This window comes from Coptis chinensis, chromosome 9 (genome assembly GCF_015680905.1).
Source record: "Coptis chinensis isolate HL-2020 chromosome 9, ASM1568090v1, whole genome shotgun sequence".
Classification (NCBI taxonomy): domain Eukaryota; kingdom Viridiplantae; phylum Streptophyta; class Magnoliopsida; order Ranunculales; family Ranunculaceae; genus Coptis; species Coptis chinensis.
Window position 1 is genome coordinate 60,825,119 of NC_141464.1, and position 11,826 is coordinate 60,836,944.

The window sequence follows — 11,826 nt, forward strand, 5'->3', positions numbered from 1 at the left end:
GAGAGGAATAGTCTATGGAGAAGAGTTATTGTGTCTAGGTTTGGTGAAGCTCATTTTGGTTGGGAGAGTAGTCTTGTTTGCATTCCTTATGGGTGTGGTGTTTGGAGGGGAATTATGAAAGTGTTGCCCATGTTTAAAAGAGGTATCAGGTATAATTTTAGTTCAGGAGATAAAATACTATTTTGGGAAGACACATGGCTGGGAGATAGACCTTTAAAAGAGGTGTTTAATACTTTGTTCAACATGTCTAAGCATAAAGGGCGCACAATTAGCGAATGCATGGTTAGATTTGATGGAGACATTTCTTGGAACCTCGGTTTTCATAGGGTTTTCAATGATTGGGTTATCGATGAGTTAGCCTCTCTTATGGATCGGCTTGGAGAGGTAAATCTCAACCAACGAGACTCCGATTCGATGGTTTGGTGCCCCGACAAGAAAGGGATGGATCTACTCTACCAAGTCATTCTATCTCGTTCTTCGTTCATGGTATCCCCAAAATAATGGGGTGGTTTCTATTCCCCATTTTCCAGGTTCAAGAATTTGGGGTTCTAAAGTCCCTACGAGAATTGCTTTCTTTGTTTGTTCTGCAACTTTACAACATATTCTTACTGTTGATAATCTCAGGAATAAAAATTTTAGGGGTCAAACTCTAGATTTTTGTCTCTTATGCTCGATGGTTGAGGAATCGGTTAATCATGTGCTTTTGCAGTATCCTTTTTCTTTGACGGTTTGGTCTTGCTTTCATTGGGAGTCCAGTATAGCTTGGGTCAGTCCTAGTCGGGTGGAACATGTTACATTTTGCAATTATGTGGGGTATTTGGTTGGAACGGAATAGACGCATTTTTTAGGGCAAAGCTATGGTGATCCAGAAAGTCGTACTAGATATCAAAGGGCTCCTTTAATTTGTTATTGGAGTAAAGTTTTTGTGGACCTAAGAAACATTCATTTTGAACAATTTGTAGCCAGCTGGAAAAATATTATGTATAGAGAGTCTTGAGTAGGGTGGTTGGTTGACTTATTGGAGTTATTGGGTTGTTTTTATATGTCCTTTGTAATGGTAGGTTATCTTGACCTACGGTTCCTTTGATATAATACAATTTAATTTTTACCGAGCCAAAAAAAAAAACCCTAAGAGTTAGAGGATTCTAAACAACAACCAAACACAAAAATTTAAGTAGGGATTGAATTCCGATGATTTCTGAACGTTTGTCAAACACACATTTTGTAAGTTGGAATCGAATTCTATTCTAGTGGATTCTATTCCAATGGTTTCAACTCCATTCTATTCCTAATTAGTTTCCAGTTTTAGTTGCCAAACGTGAGCACTCTATATATCGTCTAAAAAGGTGAATTATTAATTTGTTGATCATTGTTCTCGAAATATCGACTTTTCCAAATATTAAAAAGAATTACAACCACAAAACTTAGACTTTTTTCCTTTTTAAAATTTGAAATTTGATGTCTATATAAACTGTTAAAATTGCCTAATAGGCGGGCGTTTAGTATGATATGAAGCCACAAACGCTGAACACTTCTCAAGCAAATAAGGAAGGCCTAAAAAAAGGCTAGAAAAAAAAAAAATCTTAGTTGGATTCTGATTCTGTGGCTTTTTGTTGCTTATAAACACCTTTGTTTTCGGCAACACATTCATACAATATTTTCTTTTCTATGAAAAACATCTGAATACGTTGTTGTAGAAGAAGTTATAGTCTTTTCCTCAAGGAAAACAAAGATGTTACCTCAACCACCCAAGAAGAAAATGAAGAGAGATCAAATTACTAGTCATGGAAGCATGACTAAAACAGCATCAAGCTTGACGAAGATGTTATTGAAAACATATTGTCTTTCTTGCCTCTCAGGGCCACTGTCAAAATCGGAGCTAGATCTAAGCGTTTTCGTAAAGCATGGAGATTGAGCCGCCATCTCGAATTCAATAAGGAGTTTGCAAGAGGTATGAAACATGAAGATTATGTCAGGACAGTCTACCAAATTTTAAAACAACATGTTGGTTCTGAGGTGCGTAGTTTTGGCCTCTATTCTGATCCATGCATTGAGACTTCTATTTTAGAGGAATGGTTAGATATTGTGAAGATGAAAGGTGTCAAAGAAGTGGATTTAGACTTCTCATCAACTTTCAACTTTCCTCATAATCTTTTAGACGGTGAGACATCAATAACTACTGTGAAGCTAACTCGTTGTGTTTTGAGTTTCCCAGACAATTTCAATGGTTTGCGCTCCTTGACTAGCCTAACTCTTGAAGGCGTCCATGTGAACTCTAGACTTATTGATTCTGTGACTCGCAATTGTCTGTTTCTCGAGAATTTGGCTTTGATTCAATGTCGCGGAGGAGATTTTTCTCTATGCATTGAAGCTCACGGCCAAAAGAAATTTAAGAAGTTAACCGTGGCAAATTCCTCCAATCTCTGGAAAATAGAGATATTAGTGCCTACTCTTTCCGCATTCCATTACCGTGGCTCTGGTCGTGACATTAGTACTGCTTTCTTTGGGAGTTTTTTAAGGCTAGAAGATGTTGTACTTGATTTTATAAATTCAAAGGACTTCCCGGACTTGCCAACTTGCCGATTGGATCTTGGTCGTGTCACTGTACTCACTATAAGCAGTACATTTCTTGAGGTATTTTCAATACATCCGTCGCTCTTATTAGAAAACCATATATATTAGAGACAACATTGTAACTTGTGATCAACATGCCTTGAACCATGCCACGCTTATGAGAATTATATTGATGGGGGGTTTTATCTTTGTTGCTAAAGATGTAGTACAAAATTGAAATGTTAATTATATACTCATGTTGTGTGCAGGGTAATGGGCGAAAATCCATCTTTATACCAATTTTAAAGGAAGTTCAGTTCTTGATGGAGGAGACGAGCTACTGCAATCCTTACGACATTGCTTCCTTCCTCACAAACTGCTCACACATTGAGAGAATTTTCATAGATGTAAGTTTCGGTTTACGGTTTAGTCTCTTTCCTCCCCCCTCATACGGCTACTCATGTATAGCAATGACTTTTGCAGCTAAACGGTTTCTCGTTCAACTGTGGACACTATTGGGAGTTTCATAATAAGGTACTTCTTGAGAATCTTCAGTTCACACTCTCCCACCTTAAATCAGTTAAAGTGAAAGGTTTCAAGCTCCAAATTGCTGAATTGAGTTTGGTGAAGTTCTTTCTAGAGAAATCGCCCGTCTTGGAGACTATGGTTCTGGTCACCCCGAAAAACCAAAATCGAAAGGTCAATGTCAAGGACATAGACATGTGTCGTCAGAAGTTTTTTTCTTGGCAATTGTCTCCAAGGGCTAAAGTAGATGTGTTTCTGCACTCGAGGGATCGGAGTTCATTGCATCCAACACACTCTAAGCTATGTTGTTTATCTACTAAAAGGAAACTTACAACATTGAGTTCATAGAGTGATAGTCAGTTTCCCATGGTTATACCAGGACAGGTTTTCTCTTAAACGGACTGTTCGTTTACGGAAATGTTATGTAGTGTCTTAAGAAGCTTATATAGTGTCTTGACATATATAAGCTTCCCACAAACAAGGTAATAAGCGTAAACTAAAAAGTTACTTAAGACACTATATAAGTTGTTAACGACACTATACAAACTGCCTCACAGACACCTCCGGCCGTTTAAGAGAAAGCCTGATGGTTATACACCAATGAGAAACAGCGTACTGTAAGTCTGTAACGTACTTAAGTTACAAATGTCATAGCAAATGATAGACGACATCCAAATGATAATACAAAATTCTTTGATCACTACTAGCCTTCATTAAATAATAATTCCATTTCCAATTGCAACTTAGAGCGTGTTTGATTTAAGAAATGCTAGCGAGATACTTTTTTATATTTAATTAAGTTTAAGGATTGCGTGACAAGGATAAAGGAAGGTGACAAGCATGAAGGAACGCCAAAAGGACATTATCATTCAGGTTGCGTTTGATTTAAGGAGAATGAGACTCCAAGAAATTCAAGGCCACCAAGTTTAACAAATTCAACGACCCTTAAGAGTGTTCATTTAACTTAAACAAGTGTGCTAGCTAGGTGAGTAACTTTGTACTCTCCCCCTTTCACTCTTCTTCCCTCTTCTGCTTGCTCATTTTCCAGTCCTGGAATCAAACACAAGCTGAGAGTGGTCACATTACTACCCCCTTTAGTGAAGTATTCATGGCTTATTAGGAAGCTTCAACAAACAAGGATATGAGCGAGATTCTTTGTATTTGTTGAACTTAGGGCAGTAGACCTCGTAGTCGTTGAATTTGTTATTTCTTAGACTTGGTATATGTCTTTTGGATATTAGAATGAGATTCTTCCAGTAATCCGATTGTTGAAGAAACTGGATTCCGTACCTTTTTATTTTTCAAATCTTTTTTGGTACTTGAATTAATATGTGTTATACTTAAGTTATTTAATTAATGTTTAAATTCAGTTATTATGTGTGTACAATGTGCGAGCGTATATAATGGAACTGGTGCTATACCAAGTGAAGTTATTTACGCTTGAATGTTGTCATACATGTGTGGTGCTATATGAGTGTGTATATTACAATTATTATGTGGTGTGGGGTGCGGTGGTGCTGGTGGGATGTGTGTGTTGTAGGTGTGTGTGGTGCAAGTGGTGCTGGTGTGTGGCATAAGTGGTGGTGTGTGCGGTGCTGTTGGTGTTATCCCTCACATGAGGAGAAAACAGAGCTGGAGAGAAACGGAGCTGATTTGGCATTGGATATGTCAGAGCGCGCCTGCGCTCAGATGAGGCGCGACCTGCGCTCATGGTTTCAGATTTTGAAGCGACCAGCCGGATGAGGCGACCCTCGCTCATGGCTCCGGTGTTTAGACGCCGACCAGCCAAAGGGGCGACTCGCTCCGTGTCTAATTTCGTGGGCTTCGCTACAGTAACCGCGAAATTTGGTTTTTGGATAAAAACTAAAATCAAGGTTTTGGAAAACCTAACCAAGTCAAAAGGATTGGAATCCAGACTAAAACGAAAGAGAGAGAAACCCAATCTTGAAAGCTATCAAGATTAAGAGATAACCTTTACAGAGATACAACCCTGTAAAGAGATAAGAGTGATCTAGTAAGGTGAGAGACTGAAAGGAGAGATTGTAATCTTCCTTCCCACTTTATAAAGAACTAGCTTTTGTGGAAGTAGGCACCATTGGCCGAACCACGGTAAATCTTTGTTTTGTGGTTTGCCTTTACTGCTTTACATTATTATTTGTTGTTGATAGTTGTTTAGCGAGTTGGGCATATTAGTATAGGTAGTTTGTGATATTTAGAATTTGTCTGGAGTTGAAGTGTGTTCATACAAGTTATCTGTGTAGTGGGGGAATTGATTGGTATTGGTATAATCCCCAACAAGTGGTATCAGAGCCTTAGTTAGAATAGCCTAGGGTGTTATCCGAATCTTGGTCAAAAGGTGTTTGACGAAATTCCTGAGAGAAGATTTGAGGTTAAATAACTTGTAGAGATAGACCATTCCGTGAACACTCGCATGATGAGTCTGAATAGGAAGAACTACACCATCTGGAAAGCCAAGATGGAAGACTTGCTATACTGCAAGGACTTGGCACTTCCCATTGAGAATGAGGGAGTAAAACCGAAAAAATCGATGAGGCCGAAAGTGGAAAAAAGCTTGACGTAAAAGCGATTGGATACATTCGACATGGATTGACGGCGTGTCTTTCACCATGTGTCCCAAGAGACTACGACCTTCGATGCGGGAAGAAACTTCGAAGACCTTTATGAGAGGAAGTCGGGTGGAAACAAAGTGCTAGTCGTTAAGAAGTTTGCGCAACCACGGCACCACCAAGAAGGTTCTTCAATGTCCGAGCATCTTAATGAAGTACGTAATATCATCAATCGGATGCATTTGATGAAGATCAATTTGGGAGACGGTTGAGGCTTTGTTTCTATTAGGCTCTCTACCCGAAAGTTGGGAGACATTAGCGGTTTCACTACACGGAGCGACCAAGGATGGAATTGTTACCATGGAGATGGCTACCACGTCTTTGTTGAATGAGGAGACTAGAAGGAGTGCAAAGAAGCAACTCCTCTCACTCGAGATCCTTTTCACGAGAAACGGGGAGAGGTCGAAACGTAAAACCATCTCGTTCTAGAGGTGATGGCCACGAAGTAAATCTAGGGGTGAAGCTAGAACTCCCCAAGGCAGAGGCAATGTTACTATTGTGCCACCAAAGGCCACTTCGGATATGAGTCGCGAACACCGAAGAGGGATGAGAAGAATAACTATGTACATGAAGACATGGTGCGAGGAACGGAAACACAAACACGAGATACTACCGCACTAGTTGACGACCTAGTGGGAATTGTGTCGATTGTGGTATGTCTTTGTCTTAGTACCTCATGTCGAGGATCTGAGTGGGTGATAGATACAGGAGCATCCTATCACGCCACACCGCATTGGGATTCTTCACTACCTACTACGGTGTGGTGAATATGGTGAAGTAAGGATGGGTAAATGATGGAGTCTCAAGATTATAGGCATTGGAGATGTTCATGTAGAAACCAATGTCGGCTACACCTTGACACTCAAGGATGTAAGACATGTCCCTGACATACGGTTAAGCCTAATTTCGGCTGGGAAATTAGATGACGATGGCTTTGTAAACTCGTTTGGTAATGGGGTATAGAAACCGAAAGAGGTTCCATTGTAGCGGCCGGAGGAAAGAAAACTTGCTCTCTTTACAAAACACGTGCTAGTTTGTGTAAAGCGTAGCGAAACGCGCGCGAAGAAGCTTCATCCGAACCGGGCACAAGAGACCGTGTCACATGGGCATAAAAGGGATGGAAGTTCTTGCTAAGCAAAAGGCCGTGCGCACATTAAAGGTACACATTTAAATACATGTACTCATCGTTTGGTAGGAAAGCAACACGGTGTCTTTCCAAAGATTCCCGTCTCCACGAAAGGACACCGTCCTTGAACTAGTGCACACGCACTTATGTGGTCCTATGAGAGTAAAGTCCCACCGGGGGAGCTTCGTACTTCTTGACATTCATTGATGATGCGTTAAGAAACATATGGGCCTATAGTCCGAAGACCAAGGATGAAGTACTTGGCGTGTTTGAGAAATTCCACAAAGATGTGGAAAGAGAGACTGGGAAGTTGTTGAAGTGTATTCGCCGGATAATGGGGGTGAGTACATTGGGCCATTTGAAGAGTATTGCGAGTCATGGGATTCGTCATGAGCGCATCGTTCCCAAGACACCGCAAATGAGAATGGAATAGCGAGAGAATGAACCATACCATTGTAGAGGGATGAGATGCATGCTATCTCACTCTAAGCTACCTAGAAGCTACCCTGGGTAGAAGCAATGCGCATAACCGTGCATGTGATCAACCTATCGCCGGCAAAGCCTCGAATAGTGATTATCCGAGAGAGTATGGTCGGCGAAAATGTTGATTATGGATACTTGAGTATTTTGGGTGCGGGGCATTTGTGCATATTCGAAGGATGAGAGATCCAAGCTTGATGACAAAGCCAAAGCAAAGGTGCATTTTTCCGGGTTATGGAGATGAAAAGTTTGGTTACAAACTCTATGATCCGATTAACAAGAAGGTAATCCGAAGTCGAGATGTTGTGTTCTTAGAAGACCAAACCATAGCAGACTTTGAGGAGGGTGAGAAGCTACGGGCTTTCACCAATGATCTTGTTGATTGAACCCGAAGTTCCCTACCGTGGAACGTGCGAGAAAGGCATTGAGAATGCAGAGAACCATGAGTTTGAAGCTCATGATGAGAATCCTATTGCTCATGATGGGATAGAACCTATTGGTATAGACGATGCAGATGAGATGCATGAACCACCACCGAGCAAGCGAAGTGCATCCTCCCGAGGCACCGGCCAGATGGGGCAAGGAGGTCCGGAGAGGAGACTAGCTTCAACCGGTATCCACCACATAATGCGTGCTTACTATAGGATGGTGGAGAACCTATGTACTATCAAGAGGCACTTGAAGGTACAGACAAAGAAAAGTGGTTGAAGGCCATGCATGACGAGATGGATTCTTTGCATAAGAATCACACTTATGAGTTAGTTGAGAAACCCACAGAGAGAAAATTTCTTAAGAATAAGTGGATGTACAAAGTCAAGCATGAGGAGAACAATCCTCACCCCAAGGCACAAAGCTCGCCTTGTTGTGAAGGGATTCGGTCAAAGGAAAGGGATTGACTTTGATGAGATTTTCTCTCCTGTAGTGAAGATGACTTCTATCCGGGTGGCATTGGGTATGGCCGCAAGTATGAACCTAGAGGTTGAGCAGCTAGATGTTAAGACAACTTTTCTTCATGGAGACCTTGAAGAAGATGTCTACATGGAACAGCCAGAGGGGTTTGAGGTCAAAGGCAAGGAGCACCTAGTATGCAAGCTGATAAAGAGCTTGTATGGGTTGAAGCAAGTACCGAGACAGTGGTACATAAAGTTTGACTCCTTTATGGCGAAGCAAGGATACAAGAAGTCTGCTTCCGATCATTGTGCGTTTGTTCAGAGATTTCCAGATGGGGATTTCATAGTGCTATTGCTGTATGTGGATGATATGTTGATAGTTGGCCTAAACATCAACAAGATATCCAAGCTGAAGAAAGACTTGAATAAGTCCTTTGAGATAAAGGATTTGGGTCAAGCAAAGCAGATACTTGGGATGCGGATCACTCGTGACAGAAAGAGTGGGAAGTTTTGGCTTTCTCAAGAAAGCTACATTGAGAAGGTGTTAAAGAGATTCAACATGGATCAAACTAAGCCAGTCAGTTATCCACTTGGTGGCCAGTTCCGCATGACCAAAGAGATGTGTCCTAAGGGTGAGCATGAGCAGAGTCAGATGGAAAAGATTCCTTATGCATCCACAATGGGCAGTTTGATGTATGCCATGGTATGTACTAGATCGGATATTGCTTTCGCCGTTGGTGTTGTAAGCAGATTTCTATCAAATCCGGGTCAGGAGCATTGGGAAGGTGTTAAGTGGATATTGAGATATTTCAAAGGCACTTCCAAATCGTGTTTGTGCTTTGGTGGAAGTAAGCCCTTACTTGAAGGCTACACTGATGCAGACATGGCAGGTGATGTTGACTCGATGAAGTCCACCTCCGGTTATCTGGGTTACTTTTGCAGGGGGAGCAGTTTCTTGGCAATCTAAGTTGCAAAAGTGTGTTGCCCTCTCCACTACAGAAGCCGAGTATATTGCAGCCACTGAGTGTTGCAAAGAAATGCTATAGGTGAAGAGGTTCTTCGACGAACTAGGGCTAAAGCAGAAACAGTTTGTAGTTCTATGTGACAGTTAGAGCGCCATCCACTTGAGCAAGAATCCGAGTTTTCATTCTAGATCCAAGCACATACACGTGCGTTATCATTGGATTAGAGAAGTACTCGAAGACAAGCATTTGTGTATCGAGAAGATCCATACCGACAAGAACGGGTCGGATATGATGACCAAAGTCTTATCGAAAGGTAAGTTTGATATTTGTTGTGCTACCGCCAGAATGGTAGCAGACTCCTCCTGTTGATTTGGAAATTGCATGGAGGTATTCCCCTCACTGTTCGGGAGGGGGAGATTGTTGGTGTTATCCCTCACATGAGGAGAGAAACAGAGTCGGAAAACGGAGTCGATTCGGCATTGATATGTCGAGCCGCGCTTTCGGATGAAAGCGACCCGCACTCATGGCTTTAGTGTTTGGGCGCGACCCAAGCTTAGATGAGGCGCGACCAGCCATGGCTCCGATGTTTAGAAGCGACCAGCCAAAGGGGCGCTGAAACTAAGCCGTGTCTAATTTCGTGGGCTTCGCTACAGTAACCACGAAATTTGGTTTTTGGATAAAAACTAAAATCAAGGTTTTGGAAAACCTAACCAAGTCAGAAGGATTGGAATCCAGACTAAAACAAAGAGAGAAAACCTAATCTTGAAAGCTATCAAGATTGAGAGATAACCTTTACAGAGATACAACCCTGTAAAGAGATAAGAGTGATCTAGTAAGGTGAGAGACTGAAAGGAGAGATTGTAATCTTCCTTCCCACTTTATAAAGAACTAGCTCTTGTGGAACTAGGCACCATTGGCCGAACCACGATAAATATTTGTTTTGTGGTTTGCCTTTACTGCTTTACATTATTATTTGTTGTTGATAGTTGTTTAGCGAGTTGGGCATGTTAGTATAGGTAGTTTGTGATATTTAGAATTTGTCTGGAGTTGAAGTGTGTTCATACAAGTTATCTGTATAGTGGGGGAATCGATTGGTATTGGTATAATCCCCAACAGGTGCAAGTCGTGTGTGAGTGTTGCAGGTGGTGTGATTGTTTGGGTAGGAATTCACCCAGACACACTATTGAATCTGCAAGGGGAGATGTTGTATAAAGAATGAGACTGTGCCTTAATGGCTGCCTATGTATCCAGAATTAAGTCTCTAAAAACCTAGTTCTTTGTTAAGTGAAGAGTCCTATTTATAGAAATAGAAAATAAGAGTCCTGACATCACAAGGACTCTGACTAGATAGGACTGGTTAACTGAACATGTGACCAGCTCAGGTGACTGACTGGGCCGTCCCGATGTCTACTTCATACGTGAGCCGTTTAAGTGGCTAACTAGAACTGTGAGCCGTCCAGGTGGCTAAGTGGACATGTGAACCATCCAGGTAGCCGAGGATCGGTCACTTAGACGTAATATAAAGACTAAGTCCCTAATGAGTTCGTTAGCCAGGGTACGAATGTGGAGGTACGTACATTGCCCCCTCTTTGCCATATGGAATTGATTGGATGTGGCAAAGAAAAAATGGGGAAAAGAAACGGAACCATAATAACTGGTATAGTGTTTAGACCATGTACAATATATGGCATGATTAAGATAAAAAGGATGAAATCAACTACTTTTAAGCAAAATTAGGAATATTTGATATAGAATTAGAGGCCTAAGCCTAAGGATTATAGCTTAATCTCTAGCAACAGAACTTTAAACCCAGAACTTGCACGCAGTTTCATATATCCATTTAGGAAAAATACTAATTAGCACCAGTTTCTGTTCCATGCATTGGGATACTTGCGTGCAATTTCTTGCACACAAATGCTTTCAATGGACTGGTCTTTCGCAATGTGATACCAACTTCTCTCTCCTGTCCATATTTTCTGGTGCAATACCATTTATAAGACTCCATTCACAACATGAATTAATGTACCTATCGCAAGGGGGAGTATGCATTCCGCAATTATTATGCCCATGTACATCCGGCGTCTTGTTCCAAACCGAATAAATTTAAAATCTAGCTTGCCCCTTAAAATCAATATCAAATCTTATATTTTGATAATTAAATAGATAAGGATTAATTTAGATCAAAGTGAAATTGGTGTTTTGATTAATAGGGACTGTGAAAAACTAGATTACTTCAAGGCTTGAATTAAGAGCACTTATCCCATTTTACCAGGAGGCAGCTTTATAAAAGGATTAATCCTTATCTATTTAATAAGGATTTATATAGTATTTTATAAAGGTTACACACACTTTGGTTAAGTAAGAGTACGTATCTCACTTGTGTTTAAGGAACATATCGTTTCTAAGTGTAACATACATACCCGATCATTATATATGGTAATTATGAGTGGAAATAAATATGACGTGAAAGTCCGAAGTAGCCATGAAGATGCGAGAATGACGATGGTAACATGTACTGGTGAAACTATTCGATGGCGATGGTTAGAGCGTTCGCCTGTGCCAAGATCTATTATTCGTGTAACTGGTACGGAAGGAATTAAGGGTCTTTGCCAGCTGAAGAACTTTGATGTCAAGCAACTTGAAAATTTCAGCACAAATCA

General features: G+C 41.0%; 1 protein-coding gene across 1 annotated transcript; it reads left to right on the top strand.

Moving 5' to 3' along the window:
- The first annotated feature begins 1,651 nt into the window (after positions 1-1,651).
- LOC147477128 (putative FBD-associated F-box protein At1g61330) lies at positions 1,652-3,778 on the top strand. The gene is made up of 3 exons (XM_086585054.1): positions 1,652-2,634; positions 2,823-2,960; positions 3,037-3,778. The coding sequence occupies exons 1-3, from the start codon at positions 1,954-1,956 to the stop codon at positions 3,424-3,426; spliced, it is 1,209 nt and encodes a 402-aa protein (XP_086441180.1). The 5' UTR covers positions 1,652-1,953; the 3' UTR covers positions 3,427-3,778.
- The last annotated feature ends 8,048 nt before the right edge of the window (positions 3,779-11,826 follow it).

What these genes read in the sequence shown, in the direction of transcription:
- LOC147477128 (XM_086585054.1), top strand. Translation starts at nt 1,954, where the DNA reads ATGAAACATGAAGATTATGTCAGGACAGTCTACCAAATTTTAAAACAA. An exon ending in TAAGCAGTACATTTCTTGAG is followed by an intron (nt 2,635 to 2,822) that starts GTATTTTCAATA and finishes TGTTGTGTGCAG; the next exon opens with GGTAATGGGCGAAAATCCAT. An exon ending in TTGAGAGAATTTTCATAGAT is followed by an intron (nt 2,961 to 3,036) that starts GTAAGTTTCGGT and finishes TGACTTTTGCAG; the next exon opens with CTAAACGGTTTCTCGTTCAA.